Source organism: Chenopodium album, chromosome 7 (genome assembly GCF_948465745.1).
Source record: "Chenopodium album chromosome 7, dcCheAlbu1.1, whole genome shotgun sequence".
NCBI lineage: Eukaryota > Viridiplantae > Streptophyta > Magnoliopsida > Caryophyllales > Amaranthaceae > Chenopodium > Chenopodium album.
In genome coordinates, this window is record NC_137840.1 from 12,444,021 (window position 1) to 12,462,092 (window position 18,072).

Consider the following 18,072-nt stretch of genomic DNA (forward strand, 5'->3'; position numbering starts at 1 on the left):
TATACAATTTTTTTCTAATTTATAAATTAGCATACAAATAAGGTCAAATATTAGTCTAATCTTAAATCAGATTAGATTAAAAAAGAAAAAACAAGTACTAACCCTTCCTAGAAGGTGTTCAGTTGCCTGAGTCCAATAGTTGTTCCTGGTTCAGCTTAGATCTCTTCCTAGAAGGTGGCTAGGTGTGATCCTGGAACTAGTGTGGTGGTGTTTGGCCTATTTTTGGGTCTTGTGGTGTTTGGTGGCTAGTTATTGCTTAGCTCTTTGTAAGCTGTAACTTTGTTTCTTTTGGTAATAAAATTTTCTATTTACCAAAAAAAAAAATTAAAAAGCCCTAAGTATATTTTAATGATACCCCTTTCCTTCCAATCATAAGGTTGATGGTTCAATTCCCCGTTAGGGTCCCAGTAGGGGACAAATCGATTTTGAGGGTAAGAAATCTAAGAATCCCTTAACTTCACCCATCACCTTTTAAGTGACTAAATTGATATGATTGGGTTATGTTTACCTTCAAAATAATAAGTATTAGGGTTAATTAAGTCTAATCAGAGTCTAATACTTAGTAAGAAATTAGAGGTAATCAGCTTTACTCAAGTGTATTAAGGCAACAATTAGAACTAATCAAGTCTAATACTTTGTAAGATATACTACCATAAACTTTTAAAAAAATTCAGATGAGGAAAAACGTATGCTATCCCAACTCCTGAGAGTTAACTTATACTGATCTAACTCAAGAGTTAACTTGTATTGGATTTTGACCCAACAAGATAGTTATTCTCACTTAAGAAGAATAATAAGAATTCATGGCTTACAAGGTTGAAGACAATTCCTAGCGAAATCTATTCCTTTCCTATCCTAACTTTGCCATAAACATCTAATTCCTTTCCTCCCTTCAATACAGAGGTTACCGTTTACTTCAACTCCAAAACTGCCAAATGTCAACCATCCAATCAACTATCACCCAATTCAACCTCATCAGCCGTCCGATTAAACTTTAAACATTCAACTAACTCATTTTCATCCCCACTATAATATAAATAAAATAAAAATAATAAACCTTGAAAAATAAATTTTCCCAAAAAAAAAAAAAAAAATCTAAAATCCAAAAAAATGAAGAGAGAGAGGGAGGTGGTAAATTTGAAAAAAAACAGGGATAGGCACAAATAAACATCTCTGACTCTCTCTCTTCCCTCACTTTCTCTCTCCTCTTTTCTCAGTCACTATCTCCGCCGACTTCGCAACGGTTAGCCGTCGCTCTTCGGCGGAGAAACTTTCGACCGCCACCTCCGTCGTCTTCTTCTCTCTCCTCTTCTCCTGCTCTTATTGATTTTTCAATAATCCGTTAAAGATAATCTATTACAGGTACGGAACAATGGATAATCTATTAGTGTTATTGAATGTTTGATATTCTAATTTGTTTGATTTTTGTAATGATTTTGTAATTGTTTATCTCATTGTAATATTTGATTTAGGTTTTGTATGTTTCTTATTGATTTTTTTTTTTACCTTATTTGAAGATGTTTGTTGGAATTGAATGTTTGAATCTGATTTTGTGCATATGCATTGATCGAAGTTGTTTTTGTTTGATTGTTGATTGTATTATTGTAATTACTTCAAGTTTCAGCTTCGAATGTTATTGTATTAAGCTTTAATTCATTTATTTTTTATGTTAGAATATTGATATATGTAAAATTATCTTTTGTACAATGCATTTGATGCAATTAATCGTAATATTACTATGTGAATCTTAGCTCAATAGCTATGAATTATCATCATTGTGGTTTAATGGTGTATGTAAGCTGCGATTTCTATTGATTGCGGCTCGTATTAGGCGATTCATTTGAAATTATTTAACAAACATTGGAGTTTTGTATAATTTCTTCATTTGGTAATTATATCTATGTTATGAATGTAATAGATTATTGCAGGTGCTGACCATGTCTTATTTTGGGTGAAATCTTGATTACCTTTTCTGCATTTGTTTTGTTGTGTGTTTCAGGAACTCAAAATGATTGGGCATTTTCTTACTAGAGGACTTGTGTAAGTCGCCTACTAATACTCTATTATCTTGCGATTTTAGGGGTGGCTCTAATTTCGGTCTTAATTGGATGATTGTTTCGCAGGATGATTTTTGGCTATGCCTATCCGGCATATGAGTGTTATAAAACGGTTGAGAAGAATAAACCGGAGATAGAGCAGCTCCGCTTTTGGTGTCAATACTGGTATATACTAATCTGATTTGGTTCGTTTGTGTATTTTCTTTACTTGTATTTGCAATTTTTAATATTGTTTTGGTATGATTTCAGGATTTTAGTTGCTCTAATGACGGTCTTTGAGAGGGTTAGTGATACGTTCATTTCATGGTAAGAGTGCTGCTGGAATTGGTTTTGATTGACTTTGCAATGTCATATGGTCGTTTATTAATCATTTTTTTTATAGGCTTCCCATGTACAGTGAGGCTAAATTGGCATTCATAATCTACCTGTGGTATCCTAGGACAAAGGTAATAATATACGTATGCACAATTGTTTGATTTGATGTCAATATATTAGTTTTTATTTCTTGTGCGACCGACTTGTTATTTTGTTTCAGGGAACAACATACGTATATGATTCCTTCTTTAAACCATATGTTTCAAAGCATGAGACGGAAATTGATCGCAACTTGCTGGAATTAAGAATTAGGGCTGGTGATATGACTTACACGTACTGTCAAAAAGCCATGAGCTATGGTCAGACAAGAATCTTTGAGATTTTACAGTATGTTGCAGCACAATCTACCCCAAATCGTCGTCCTACCCAGGTATTCATTTTGAGCTTTATTGTTCACCGGGAAAATGACAGTGTGACATTTTTACAAGTGTTATATAGTCATTTCCATTAATGTCTTTGGTGTTGTGTTTGGGTAAGTATGGTTTGCTAGTTCAACTTGGGAAAAAAATATAACAGAGTTTAGGCTAGCCACAGCCCACAAGTAATATGCAGCCTTTTGTGATTCGTCATTTTATCACCAAAAGATTGAAACTCCTCTTTTATATTCAGTAATAAATTCATTATATTTCTGGCATTTAGAAATAGAAGTTTCAATTCTGGAAATCTTTATAGATTGCTAATGCATCTGATTATGATGAATAATTTTAGTTATCAGCGATATAGAACTCCTGCTGTTCTCAATACTTTTATGGTTATCTCATTTATAAGACTGAAGGAAGTTGAATTATACAGCTCAATTTTACTAATGGTCTGTTGGCCATTTTCTTGTTATTTGGGGAAGTGTGTAATGGGCTATGTTTGGTCTCCACTTTAAATAATCAATAGTCTTGTTTGTGAATGCTTTTTGAAAGGGTAGGGCATATCCAGAGATTCATTTTTTATGTCGTTTGTATTTTTCAATCGATATCTACTTATTTCTTTTGTTAATGTTGATTAAAAATGTGCTTGAACTATCCTGTTCATGAAAAGGGCATGTAAGTGCAATCCTTGTCAGCAAATTGATGCTAGTTATACTTGGTTTTCGTTATTTTTTGGCTCATCTGATCATGCAATCCTGCTTGTATCCAGCCACAACAGCCGCAACAACCAGCTCCAAGACCCCGCCCATCTCCTCCTGCTGTCAATGGCACTGCTGCTCCTCGGCAACCTTCGACAAAACCCCAAACTACAACACAGAAGCAGGATGAAGAGCCCATGTCTCCTACTTCAAGTACATCCTCCAGTCAAGACAATGAGATGGAGGAGGAGCTCAGCTCTGCCAAAGAGCCATCAAGCTCTGCTTCTGCTCCTGCTCCTGCTCCTGCTCCAGCTGCCGCTGCTCCTCCTTCACCATCCTCAACCTCTATAAAGAAGTCGGTATCATTGCCTTCTGCACCTGAGAGCCGCTCAAGTCAACCAGCAAGTAACACAGTAGATGTCAAGCTGATTGAATCAGCTCCCACCAAGGTTGTAAAATCACCAATCAAGCCTTCGGGGGCAAAGTCTCTGCCTACCCCAGAAGAGACGGTAATGGAAGAAGCTATTCGGGTGACTCGGGGCAGATTGAGGAAGACTAAATCCACCACAGCAAACAAATAGATTGACTTGCCACACTTCTCATCTCATTATATTAAATGTGAGTATTTTAGCAGTAGGTTGGATGTGCTTGTGAAATGATTATTCGAAAAATATAAAGATGGAATAACTGGGGATTATTTTTTGGTCTCCTTGTATATTCGTTCCACATCTATTTTGATTCAATTGGTTGCTTTATATAGTTTATATATCTTCTGATCTCATTAGCTATGGTAAGAATATACACAATGTGACGCCTCATGCGTTACCAACTTTCTTTAAGTTGCCATCACCTGCAAGGACCACCACTGGTTACTGGTTAGTGGTTACAGTTTTAGGTAGTTTGGATAGCATTTATTGTAATTTGTTTTATGTTTTATTTTGGCTAGTTAGCATAGATGAGATTTGGTAAAAGAGACATACTACTATTAAATGTATTGTTGGTTTAAATCTAATCAATCTTATGTTGATTAGGTAGATGGAAAATCAGCTTTACGGTGTTTAACAACTTGATGTGCCATTTAAGCTTTACATGTTAGAATATGCCTTGAATCTGTTTGTCTACTACAAACGACTTAGCATGGGGATTTCACTTCTTGGTTAGTGACTCGGGGTCTAGGCGTAATGTGCTCTTGTTGTAGGGTTTAGTGGTGCAATGATATTTATTACATTGGGCTATGATAATCTATTTGGCTCAATTTCAGGGGACTTATTTTGACTCTTCAAGTTTTAATCCAGCATATCTTTACTTTGTACTCGTAGTTAACATTGTTAGTGATTTCACTTCTTGGTCAGGGAGTCAGGTACTAGGGTGACACGCCTCAGTTTGGGGGCGTAGGGGTGCAATAATTATTGTCATATTAGGCAATGACTTGTGTTAAGGCCTATTTTGTGGCCTTTTTCATCATTAGTGTTTTGAGAATGTCATATAAACAACTTAGTTTTGAACTTACTCTCTGTAATCTGTATTATCTTCCAATCCAATAAAACTTCCTCTCGCACGATGCATTGTCGTGGATATAGATAACTAGAGTCGGTTAAGGCCGACACAACACGATACGAATCGGACACTAAAAAGTCGGGTTAGTGTCAAGGGTTTACAATATTTTTAATAAAACGAGTCAACATGACACGACACATTTTATTAAATAGGTCGGGTTTGTTTTGGGTGTTTTTGTCCCTCGGGAGAGTTACAACACGAAGTATGATCCGGCCGAGCTGTACCTGCAAAATAACGGAGACTCCGGGTGATTGGAGCTCCGCCTCCGACGGTCAAGTTAGTAACTTGAAAAGGAATAAAGAGGACGGAAATTTAGGTGGATATCTGCTCGGATTCCAAGCTCAGGTGTTTCTCTGATGTGAGAGAATGCAAATGTAATAAATGGTAAAACGTGTCCTCCAAATGAGGGACATCTCCCTATTTATAGGGTCTTGGGGAATTGCCCCTGATTAGGTCACTTTACCCTAATCATTGGTGGGTTGCGCCGTTTTCCGGCGTTCTCGGGATTTGGGCCTGAAGGCCGCATTTTCCCCTTTATTTCTGGAATGACACGTGTCAAGCAGGGATTGGTCCATTTTGGACCAATCTGAGGCTGACACGTGTCACCCTCTGATTGGGCCACGTGGCAGGGTAAAAATACCCTAAACAGGGTTAGTGTTATGAATTCCAACCTGAAACTAACACAAATCAACCCACTTTATGAAAATTTACCAATAATGTATGAGAATTATGATAGTTATACATGAGACTAACATTTTTATTTATGACACGACAACACGAAATCAGATACAAAAATAGGGAGTTAGCTAGTGTCAAGATTATTAAACACGATTGATTAAGCAAGTCAATGTGATACGTTTATTAAGTGGGTCGAGTTAGTGTTGAGGTTCTCCAACCCGTTTAACTTTGTACACGAACACGATAATAACTCGACATGACACGCTTGTCAGCTCCATGACACGTTTGTGAAATTATGTACGTATGTTCTTAGCATAACATATCATTTCTACCTTCTAATGATGTGGATCGGATCATCCCCTTCTGGCCCGGCCGAGATCTAAAGAGACTTTTAGTGTTCCAAGCTTCCAACATCTTGAGGATCACATTGTTGGAAATACGACTGATCCACGTACCAAAGAGGGCAACACGACTATAATCCAAGTATATACTTATATACTTATTGTTTTATTCTTTGCGAGAATCTATGAATGAGTTTATCGTTTACTAGTTCACAATCTCAGAGGAGATCACGTGGATTAGGTGATTACTCTGATTAGGGTTGGATTGTTTTTTATTTAGAAAATCTGCTTATTTCCCTGGTTCTCGGGACCAGATTATAACATAATTTGAGAATGCTCGTTGGAAGATCTAGTTTCATGTCTAATGTTTAAGGCTCAACAATTATTAATACTCTAACTCTCACCATCTTATTATAATATAGCATACATTTTTCATTATACCGTTATAAATATGTAAGTTTGAACTTTAAAAAAAAAATGTATAACTTTGACCATCAATATCATAAATTACATATTAACAAAATTTATAAAAAAAAGTAATGGTAAAAAACTATATGTTGAAATGAAAATGAATCTAAGAATAAATTATGCTGTTTGTAGAGGTATATGCTACTGAGAAGTGGGAAACTTTAGTCAAAATGTAGAAAGTGTAACTATGAAAATGGAAATAGGCACCTTATTATAGAAGTAATAGAACGAGGGAGTAAAAAATTTATAATCTTGAAATGTAGTGTCGGAGTGTTTGCATGTCTGATTTTCATTGTTAATAATAGCATTATGCGGCAATACACTATCCAACATTGTGTTACAGATTGCGGCAACTGCTCTATTGATAAAGTTTGTAAAGCCAGAGGATTTTGAATTTACTACGGAGTACCAAATAGCTAAAAGCTATTTAAAGATCAAGTTTAATAGAAATTAGAACCTAGTCCCAATTGACCGGGCCCTAATACAGATTGGGCTCCTTTCAAAAAATAAAATAAAAATAAAAATAATACAGTCATACAGATTGGGCTGCTAAGCCTTGTATCTGAAAATCCACTCCTACATGGTGTACCACTCGAAACTAATTTTCCCATAGCAGTTGACAAGGCTCACCTAATCTAATCACCCATCATTAAAATTGAATTTAAACTGACCTACCTAAATAATGATTATTTGGTAAATAAGTCCATTGACAAGAGAACTAGTTATGATTTTGACTTGAATCGATCCAAACCGAAATCAACCATTCAACCGTAACGATATTTTAGTCAAATTTGATCTAATTTGAAATGAACAGACTCAACTATGGTCTGAACAAGTTTAGTGTCATCTCTAGTGATCATGTCTCCATCTATGTTATCATTACCCGACAGATGATGTGGTGTCATGTCATACGGTTAAATATAACTAGTACTCCTTAAACAAAAAGTTACAAATATTAACATTAATTTAGAGAACATTAATGTGTGAACCCATGACCCCATGTACATCGTCTGGGCCATAAACTATTTCTACAGCTAAAAAATCTTCTCTAAATTGAATGAATTTATTACCTTATGCTATTAAAATTTAGAGTAGTTAAGCCACATTAAAGTGACAATGTACGTCGTAATTTGTAACGCTATACAACCCGATTGGTAAGGGGCTTCAATTAGAGTTATGGCCTTGTGGGGCACTAGGGCTTGTGTTGTTGTGGGGATTCATTGCATATGGGCCAAGTGATCGAGTTCTAAAAGGACAGGAAGAAACAATGTGAAATGTACAGCATAGAATTGTTCTATGTGACAACTGAAACGACCTTAAAAATCCGAGAGTACCTTTAATTTGCCATTATCAAGAAGTCAATAATTGGCACCAATGACATTTAATATAGGAAAATACCTACACCTCTTTATAATAAATAAATAATAATAATAAAAAAGAGAAAATACAAGTTTATCAATATGATAAATAAAATTTGTTTATCAAATGACAAAATTATAAATAAATCAACAACTTTTTATTAAATATGAGTCCCACTGTTGTTGATATATTTATGAAAATGCCATAATAACTAGGCATTTATGTTGTTTTATTTACCATTTTGCCTTTTGTTTATCAAATTGATTAACTGGGACTTCTATCCTACTACTCCAAGTAATTGCATTACTTATATTATCACATTTATTGATGCACAAATTTAATCCTTAATTTGACCTAAGAAATTTAGTACCAGAATTTGATCTTTAATTGATCTAAACTTACCTGAATTTGAATATTCATTTTTTTTATGCTATTTGTACTCATATTTCTAACTTAGCTTTCATTGGTGGTAGGGGCAAGCATGGGTCGGTTCTCGAACCATGAATTGAACCAAAGTTTTTAAATCGATTTTTAAATAATTGCTCCATTTCTCTTGGACACGTATTAAATAATACGAAGTATCTGTGTTTGAAAAGTTAAACTTTAAAATAAATTATTATGATATCATTCAACACTAATTACAACATTACCACATAATTTCAACTAAATTACAAAATTATCCGTATTGTTAAGGTTAATGGATTGGGTAACCTATTTTGTTTAGAATGTTTGGATTTTCAATTTTTAGAAATAAATATGTTTAGCCCAAATTATTGGCTGTTAAATTTAAGTCTTGTAATTTAGGGTTCGTTTGGCATCGTTGTGGTTTTCTGTTTTTTTGTTTTTGGTTTTTTAAAAGTATATAATATATGTCACATAATGAATCAAATATTATTTAGAATTATTAAAATCGTGATAATTTTGAAAACTGACAATAGAAAAGTGGAAACACCTTTTTCTTGTTTCCTGTTTTTGGTTTTTAGTTTTCAAAAAAACAGAAAACTGAAAACCAAAAACGATGCCAAACAAGCCCTTAAGGATTAGCTTAAAACCTTTGTTAATTATGGATTTGTTATTTGTATTCGCATATCTATTAGTTTACTTACATTTACTCCAACAACAACAAAAAAAAAAAAAAAAAAAAAAAAAAAGCTCTAGAATTTTAATTTCTGTTTTGGACAAGATGTTAGAGTTATAATTTGGTTTGTTTAGGTTGAGTTCCAATTTGGCGATGGTGTGGCAGACCACATTTAACTTTTTTTTTTTTTTAAAAAAATACATTTATAATTTAATATGAACATATTTATATAATTTTTTCTTTGAAAAAAAAAAATCTATCACACTCTTTTAAAATCTTTGTACATACTGGTATGTTCTAACACAATAACACATTAGTCCCTGAATTAGCTAAGATAGTTAATAATTACAATTTTTTTTGTGTCTTTCAAAATAAAATCCAAATAGTAAGAAAACAAAATTATAATTACAAAAGCAATGTTGCTCGGAAATTTATACTATGTTTCAGTAGAATACACAACTACACAAGTATGAAATTCTGAAAGGCAACCTTTTTTTTTATATGGTAATGATCCAATGAAACACCAAAAATGTTAATTGTAAAAATGTAAGCGACAAGGGAACACCACTAGTTGTGAAATGGGGTGTCCAAACCCTGAAATTTATACTTTCTAACCACTCACTCACTTCTTACATTATTCAAACAACCAAAATTCTTTCCACTATTCTATTATTAAATCATGATGTTCATCTTTTTATTTTTATGTGGAGCACTCCTAAGTCTTTTCCCCAAAACCTTCATAAAAGCCACCTTATATTAAAAGTAAGATAAATTTGCATGGATGTTAATGTTATATCTGAGCATTATAACGGGCGTACACTTTTTTTTTCGTATGGAAAAGTAATGGATTAGACCTACCTTGTCGATCTTTTACATTTATGATTCATAATAGTTCAATTTAATTTGAATTGAAAAAAAAAAGGTTGCATGATTTTTGGTTATGTTGGAGTTAGTTGGACCTCAAATCTTGTTTTGGTGACACTCATATAAGATAATCAGTACATTATCAAAATCAAGCAAATTTAATTTGGCTTAGGTGTGAGTTTGGTCTCATGACCTAATAAGAATTGTTTGAGGTTGGATTCTCATATTCTTCTCCTTCATTGTCAATGTTCCCAAATGCAAATCTTTACAAGATTGAGTTGTGAGAGGTATAAATTTGCTTAATACGATTGACCGAGAATGACCTTGTAATCGTGGTTACTGAGAGCTCAAAAAGGAGGCTCCAATATTGAGCCAATATGATTGCTTGGACGTGTTGATCAACAGCGACAAGGCCTTGATCCGCGAGGCCACCCCGAGGGGTGGGTAGGGCCGAGCGTTGAGCAGGGATGAGTCTATTTCAATATTGAGTCATGTAAAACCATTATTGTATCCATGCAGGTCGAAATCTGAATTGAGTCATTTCAGGTTGCGTGGATGTAGTCAAGTTAATTTCTTTGGACCTATAGTAATTTAATTACCTATATAAATCTAAATACATTCTAGATGTCTTAAGTTTGAGTAGTAGCATCTTCTTTTTGATTCAGAGCAGTAGCATCTTTATTCTTTCTTGATCAAGATATAATGTCCGTTAAATTTCAACTACCCCACATGCCAATTTGCTTAAAATGGTAAGCCTCATATACGATTATACATATAAGACAATTTAGATATAACATAGGTGGATTATGTCGATAATTATTAAACTAATATTGAAGAATTATTAATTAATATTGAAGAAATTAAGGGTACAATCTGAATTTGGAATCCCAAAAATAGATGGTTGGTAATTGTATCCAAAGAATGCAAACATGGTGATGTTGCTAACTATACTTTCTTCATTCTTGTTGTATATGCTGTCATCTGGCTCTTGCTCTTTACCCTTTTGCTAGATTCCGGAATCTTAATTTATATTTTTTTATTCTTGCATACTAAAAATAACACCATGCAAAAAAAAAAAAAAAAAAAAGAAAAAAAAGCGTTTCCCAATAGATAAATGACCACATGCTTTCATTATATTGCATATAATTTACAAATTCAAAAAGTTTATTAAGGAATAAAAGTAGACAAGATCATGAAAATCTTCATGGTGTTCTGCATTTTTTTTTTATTTTTTATTTTTTTTGGATTAGCCACTTAGGAAAAGGCACTTTATACAAATATTTAAATTTGAAATTTAAAAATCTATGTAATACTATTACATTACTTATTACTTCGTACTTACTTATGAACTTGTATTTTATATGATGTAATTCCATTACATACAATAAAGTGTTAGCAACAAAACTATGGGGGAGGACAAAAAAGGGCAAAAAGATGTACTTTTAAAGAACTTCAGTACTTTTGTAATTTTTGTTACCTTTCAAAATGAAGAGCTACTTATATTTTTCCCATCAAATTATTATTTGGCTCCCACTAAATTCGCATAAATATTATCTTTGCTCGCATTGTTTTAAATTACAAGGTTTAATTTGAGAGAATGTCAATTATTTTATTATTTTTTTATTTATTTTTTTTTTTTGACGAAGAGAATGTCAATTAAATTAGTATAGGTTAACATATATTGATATATAACATATTAGAGCTAATTAGATCGACTTGATTGATCTTGGTATATGTATGTTTGATTGGACTTTGATATCTTTATTATACCTACATAATTAGCCATGAAACTTACTTTTCAAAGGAGAGCAAAACACAGCCTTAAAATTTAGGGAATTACTCAATACTTAGGGTTGAATTCCATTTAAATAATTTGTTTTTCAAAATTAATATTAATAGTAGCATTTGCAAGACTAGTGGATCCTTTGCTTAAAACTTTTTTTTTTTTTTTCTTAACACATTTCTATCGTAAACAAAATACGTTTTATTGTTTTTGCCAAAATTTTCCACAAGACCGATCAAACGTCATGATTGTTGTGGTGCATATAGCTAAAGGTGTCAATTCAAATGATCGGGTCAACTTTTAAAGTTGAGACATGCTTCATTATTATGTCCACGCGAGTCCAAATAAAAATCGAATATTTTTCGGGTCGGATTCAAATCGGGTGTGCTTTTGACACCTCTACGTATAGCAAACATAGTGCAGCTGCAAACAACATATACAGAGTATTTCAACCAATAATTGTGCACGTGATAATATGTATGACACTGAAATCCACTTAAATATTGAGAAATTTAAATATTTATGAGTATTATTTACGGAGTAACATTTTAAGTAATATTAGCTATGATAATTAACACAAATAATGGCAAAGGCACTCAACACACAACCTGTACATGTAAAATTTATTTTTCAACCCATTTATTTTTGTGAGGAGTTTTTTTTTTTCCTTTCTTTTGAAGACTTGTGAGGAGCTTATTTGTAAATTGAACTCAATTGTTTGAATAAGGACTTTTTGTTTGGCTCATCAATGGTACTATTTGTGCCTTTAGCTCTTTGAATTAGCTCAATTCAATATTTTAATAATTAAGTGGTCATTATTTTAGTGGGTAAACAAAAGACCTCCAACACTTAGTTAGAATACCCACAATTATTCTTGAAATATTAATAAGCTAAAAACCTCCTACATTTTACTTTTTAATTTTTAATATTTTTTTTATCATAAATAATTTGCATTTCATTGGTCATAAATTCATACATAAATATTATGGAGTAAGTAAGATAGCAATTTTTTTTTTATTTTTATTTTTATTTTTATTTTTATTTTTATTTTTACGAGAAGAAAAAGGAAAGCAGGGGCGAAGCCAGGATTTTCAAGTCCCGGGGGCCGGATTTGTGAATAGATAGTTGAAAAAAATTAAAATGTACTAATAATTTATAGTTACTAAAAATACAGTTAATTTTACTCTATATTTTTTCAAAATAGCAAAATCATCATAAAAGATTCAACACTAAAATTTACCGCATTCTCTTATTATCTTTTCTATATAAAAATGTTTTATTTATTTATTTCATGATATCAATAAAAAAAAAATAATTATCAAATTAAATAGCATATAACTCTAAAAAATTTTTATATTTCATAGGAAGTATTAAATGTAAGCAACCAACCTAAAGTTCCATTCAATTAACAAATAATAATAAAAAGTAGTTTAAGTGAGGATGGTAGGAGTGAAAAATAATACAAAGTAAAATATAAGTGGGTCCTTACAAAATAAGGAAGTATTATAATTATTATGAAATAGATGAAAAAGGAAAGCATTGCGATTATTATAAAACGAAGGGAGTAACAAGGTTCTATTGGTTATATAAAACTAGGTTATCCCCGTGGGATGCACGATTAAAATTAACCTTTCTTATAATCTATATTCAGTTGCATTACATTGTATATGAAGATTAAAACTAAATATAAAAATAATTTATATTTAAGGAAAGTAAATAAAATTGAAACTAACATCAAACAATTAGGTTTGTGAAACTATAATTTAGGAGAGTAACTTGGTTAAATTAATTGAATTTTATATAGACACTTATGCATTAAAGTCAAAAGTGTAGATTAAAAAAAATCATAAATAATTGATGACATCATACATAAAATTGGAGGGAAAAAATTTAATGTGACAATGACACGTAAGATTGTTTCATAATTGATGATGTCAGCAATGTTTTGTTTTAGTAATAGTTAAGAGTACCCACAATGGTGGGGTGGCTCACAACTTTCTCTTCCTTACTTTTCCCCCTCCACATCATATCCCAATATCTTGAGTTACTATCTTGAGTCACTCCCTTTATTTTTCCTTCAACGGTGAGTAACCCCACCATTCTCTCTCCTACTTTTATCAAATACCCCACCATGTTTTCTCTCTCCTACTAATGGAGTTTATGTTTAATTATTCTTCTAATAAACATATTAGTCGAACTTATGACATCTATAAGTTCTTGAATTTGTCATTAATTTAGTTTACGTAATAATTATTTGTACTAATTATCAAAGTATTCGTAATAATGACATGATTAATTTAAATATTATTAAAAAAAAATTGAAGACTTAACTATTATTACTCTTAAAATAACAATATCACATTTAATTTATAGATGGAACTGAAAAGAGGTTTCACAACACGGGAAAACATTGCAATGAAAAAAAACATTACATAAGAAAATAATTATCCGGCTACTGGATATCGTCATTCATTACCAAAACGACTCCATACGTGCTCAACCAAGTCTTTTTTCAATGACACATGAGTCTCCCTGTCTCGGACATTATTTCTGTTTGCCATGTAACCTGCTAAACTGAGATTACGTAGTCGTCCTTCTCTCACAGTGAATGGTTGTTTAATATCTTGGTTTGAAGATCCTGCTATATTTTGAGGTTGATCAGTGATAAATTCAGATGCATCGTAATGCACATAGTTTTCTCGTTCATCTTCAACAATCATATTGTGCATGATAATTTTCCATAGGATTTCTGTCGACCATGCGAGAGCTGGTTGATGTATTATTGCAAATCGAGCTTGTAGCACTACGAAGGCACGTTCAACATCTTTGCGATAACTTTCTTGGTTCCTTATAAATAATCTTTGCTTAGCGGTTTGTGGAAGCTTGATGGCTGGGATAAATGCTGCCCATTTTGGATATATACCATCTGTAAGGTAGTATCCCATATTGTATCTATTTTCATTCACATTAAAACTCACCTCTGGGGCTTGACCTTCACAAATATCATCAAACATTGGCGACCGTTGGAGGACATTTATATCATTGGTGAACCAGGTGTGCCAAAAAAAACCATGCCGTATCCACAGGTCTTTGAAAGCAACAACTTCTAAAATTATGGTCGCAGTTTTATTTCTTCCTTGGTACATTCCTTTCCATGCATGTGGACAATTTTTCCACTCCCAATGCATGCAGTCAATGCTCCCCAACATACTGGGGAGTCCACGAACATTAATTTCACGAAGAAGTCACTTTACATCTGCAGGTGTTGCCCTCCGTCGGTACTCTTGTCCAAATTTAGAGATAACTCCTTTAACAAAGTGATGGAGACAAATTTACCTGTACTTGCCCCGATTTTGAGGTATTCATCAGCTACATCGGTTGCTGTACCATAAGCCAACATCCTCATTACTGCAGTGCATTTTTGGAAAGCCGAAGCACCAAGTCTTCTAGTGGCATCAGGCCTTTGTCGAAAGTATTCGTTACTTTCGCTTAGCTCCTCAACAATGGGCGTGCATGCGAAATCTTCAACGAAACATATCGTCATTATAAATTGGTTTGTGACTAAAGTAGTCGTTATATAACCGTGTATCAGCATCTTCACGATCTCTTGGTACATACCACCTTTGCTTCTCAGTACCGGGAGTGAATGGGACCTGAAAAGTAGAGGTGACAAGGGGGACAACAGCTGAATTGATCGCTTCCTCAATTAATTCCTTTTCCTTACGCCTCTGAGTAATTGATTCGTGCCACTCAACATAATCGTTCACCATATAATCGAAAATACCAGAACTTGATGAACTAGATGAATTTGAATCAGAATTCATTTTTAGGTATATATGGTAAGAGTAGTGTTTAGTGTGAGACTGTTTTTGTGAGGAAGGGTATTTTTGTTTGTGTGTTAAACTACAAAGTGAATAGGCCTTATATAGAAATTTGTAAATGATTTAAAAACAATTACATATGATTTAATGTATGGGCACAAAACTGTAGAAGATGAGATTTCTGATAAGGTTTGCAGATTTCCATCCAATTACAAAACAATACATGTATTGGCACACAAGTCTAGATGATTAGATTTCTGATGATATATCCAGATTACTATCCAATTACAAATTATTAAATAGGCACACAACTCTAGAAGATGAGAATTTTGATAAAGTTTGCATATTTCTATCCAATTGCAACAAACCAATGTTTGTTCACACATCTCTAGAAGATGAGATTGAAGAGCTTCTTCATTTACAAGTCAATGACTTCAATTATATTTAAACAACATTAATTAAACAAGTTATACATATGCTTAGAAAACAATTGTAAAATCATACCAAATTAACAACATAAATTAAGGCAAACTTTAAAGAAGCTTAAACTAACTTAAAATAATATCAACTAACAACATAAATAACTAGCCTAAAAGGTGGCCGAACTCCTCTTTCAATTTCCGAAACATTTGTTGGTCGTCTTCAGAGAAGTTTGGTTTTGCAAGTAGAACACTAAATAACTCGAACCTCTTTTCCTCCTCTTTCCTTTGTCTCTTGATGACATCTCGCTCCTTTTGATAATCCAACATTTGTTGCGCTACATCAGCTCACTTCTCATCAACACTTTTGTATTGCTCCTTCATCACATTCATCTCTGATAGGGCTTGAGTAAACGAATCTAAACTATTAGTTCCAGAACTAGCTACAGATTTACCTTTCTTATTGCCTTTTTTACCCCATCTAGACGTCCACGCCGACCTACTTCTGTTGGAGTATCTGGTTCTGATCTTTTGGAGCTATCACTTTCACAGGTATTCGACACTTGCTTGTTTGTTGGCCTCCATTTATCAGATTTTCTCAACACTTCCCATATGCTGATTAAAGTGAACCGGGATCCGTTACATGATTCACTATACATTTCTTGAGCTTCAGTCATGACATTGTAAGTGTTGGTACCACTTGCATTTCTACGTTGTGCCGCAGCATAGCACCCAACCCATAGGTTCACATCTTTGTTTATTCTACCCCAACAACCTTTCATAGCTCTCAAGGTTCTGCGTCGGATAGTGAAAGAATTGTCTTCCCTGGGTTGCTCATACAACTCATATATGGATTTCCACATCATAGCCAAACTCTGATCAGTTGCTGTCTCCGGATCTTCAATCGCACATTCTATCCAAGCTGAGACAAGTGCGTCGTCTTCTTGTGCACCCCACATTGCATTTGACGAGGTGGATTTGCTATCTTGCGGATCTTCACCATCAACGTCATCATCGTCATTTTCATCATCATTGGCATTTCTTTCTGGAGGAGTTTTGTTACTACTTCCATCTCCCCCGGGAGTTGTTGGACTATTCTCCACTTGGTTTCCAACGTGTTGAGACATTGAGAACATTAAACCAAAAGAAATTTTTTGGTGAATTTGATTCATGAATTGTTGTTGGAATTGGTTAGGAAACTATTGTTGGAACTGGTTAGGAAACTGCTGATTAAGATTTATTATTGGTCGGTTAGAATGTTATAATATAAAATTCTTTGAACATTTGGATTAGCAAGACCATTTGGATCAAAGTGGAGATTAGCTTGAAAATTTGGAGAATTGGAATTAATTTGGTAATTTGGGTTTGGGTTATGTGGGGAGTAGAAATTATTTCCTTGATTCTTAGGAATATTAGGATCCATAATTAGGACTAATATTATTTTTTTAAGTTTAGATAATATATAACTTAGCTTTTGTGGGTTAGTAGAGGGATGGTAAAAAATTTAAGTGTGAATAACATAGCCCAATATTGGTCTCATTTTATAGGAAAAAATATAAAAAAGCCGTTGGTAATTTTTTTTTGAAAAAAATTCATAGCAGATTTTTTTTATTACTGTTGAAAGTTTTGAAAGAGATAAAAATCATTTGAAATTATAAGCTCCAACAGCAATAAAATCCATGGCTTCAATTAAATCAACACAACGGTAAGTGGACTGTAGGGAATATTTCAAACATTATCCCAAACTTGAACCTTACTGTGATCATACACTAAAGTACGGTGGCATCCAAAGGGAAGGAAGCTAGAGCAAAAGAGTCGCCAACAAGTTTTAGGAACTTGTAAACCGTTCACGAGGTGAAGGTTACACGCCTTAACGATCCAGGAGATCGTCAACTCCAATAGGTCTGGAACCATAACTGGTAGTTCGGGGATGAAGGAACAAATCCAACCTAAAAGAGATTGAACCTGCCCTAATAATAGGCCTCTACTTTATTCTGATCGTATTCATGTGCGCTTTCTGACTAACATGCAATCAATAGATTTAACCCTAAACCTGTTTAATCTATGTTGGTTGAATATTAATGCACAAATAAAACTATTATTGGCGATCACTTGAATTATAATCAAATCAACCCTAAACAAGATTATTAATTATCTTATTAAGCGTGATTACAAGTACCAATTCCCTTTAAACATGCATAAAAGGCGTGATCAA

At 33.3% G+C, this 18,072-nt stretch overlaps 3 protein-coding genes across 4 annotated transcripts; 1 reads left to right on the forward strand and 2 right to left on the reverse strand.

Annotated features, from left to right (window-relative positions):
• The first annotated feature begins 1,064 nt into the window (after positions 1-1,064).
• LOC145638918 (uncharacterized) lies at positions 1,065-4,244 on the forward strand. 2 transcript variants are annotated; one of them, XM_081689981.1, is made up of 7 exons: positions 1,065-1,362; positions 2,000-2,040; positions 2,124-2,222; positions 2,307-2,363; positions 2,440-2,503; positions 2,593-2,802; positions 3,570-4,244. In XM_081689981.1, exons 2-7 carry the CDS (start codon positions 2,009-2,011, stop codon positions 4,068-4,070), a joined length of 963 nt encoding a protein of 320 aa, XP_081546107.1. In that variant the 5' UTR covers positions 1,065-1,362; positions 2,000-2,008; the 3' UTR covers positions 4,071-4,244. The 2 variants fall into 2 exon arrangements, with proteins under 2 accessions (XP_081546107.1, XP_081546106.1); XM_081689980.1 differs by having other exon boundaries at positions 1,067-1,362; positions 3,561-4,244.
• A 9,838-nt stretch (positions 4,245-14,082) lies between these two features.
• Positions 14,083-14,631, reverse strand: LOC145640014 (uncharacterized). The gene has a single exon (XM_081691324.1). The coding sequence runs from the start codon at positions 14,629-14,631 to the stop codon at positions 14,083-14,085; it is 549 nt and encodes a 182-aa protein (XP_081547450.1).
• Positions 14,632-16,300: 1,669 nt separating this feature from the next.
• On the reverse strand, positions 16,301-16,984 carry LOC145640015 (glutathione S-transferase T3-like). Its single transcript, XM_081691325.1, has one exon. It carries the CDS (start codon positions 16,982-16,984, stop codon positions 16,301-16,303), a length of 684 nt encoding a protein of 227 aa, XP_081547451.1.
• Positions 16,985-18,072: the final 1,088 nt, after the last annotated feature.

Excerpts from the sequence above, each read along its gene's own strand:
- LOC145638918 (XM_081689980.1), top strand. The coding sequence starts at position 2,009 with ATGATTGGGCATTTTCTTACTAGAGGACTTGT. Across the intron at positions 2,223-2,306 it reads CGCTTTTGGTGTCAATACTG|GATTTTAGTTGCTCTAATGA; the intron begins GTATATACTAAT and ends GTATGATTTCAG. Across the intron at positions 2,504-2,592 it reads TGTGGTATCCTAGGACAAAG|GGAACAACATACGTATATGA; the intron begins GTAATAATATAC and ends ATTTTGTTTCAG.
- LOC145640014 (XM_081691324.1), bottom strand. The coding sequence starts at position 14,631 with ATGTTTGATGATATTTGTGAAGGTCAAGCCCCAGAGGTGAGTTTTAAT.
- LOC145640015 (XM_081691325.1), bottom strand. The coding sequence starts at position 16,984 with ATGTCTCAACACGTTGGAAACCAAGTGGAGAATAGTCCAACAACTCCC.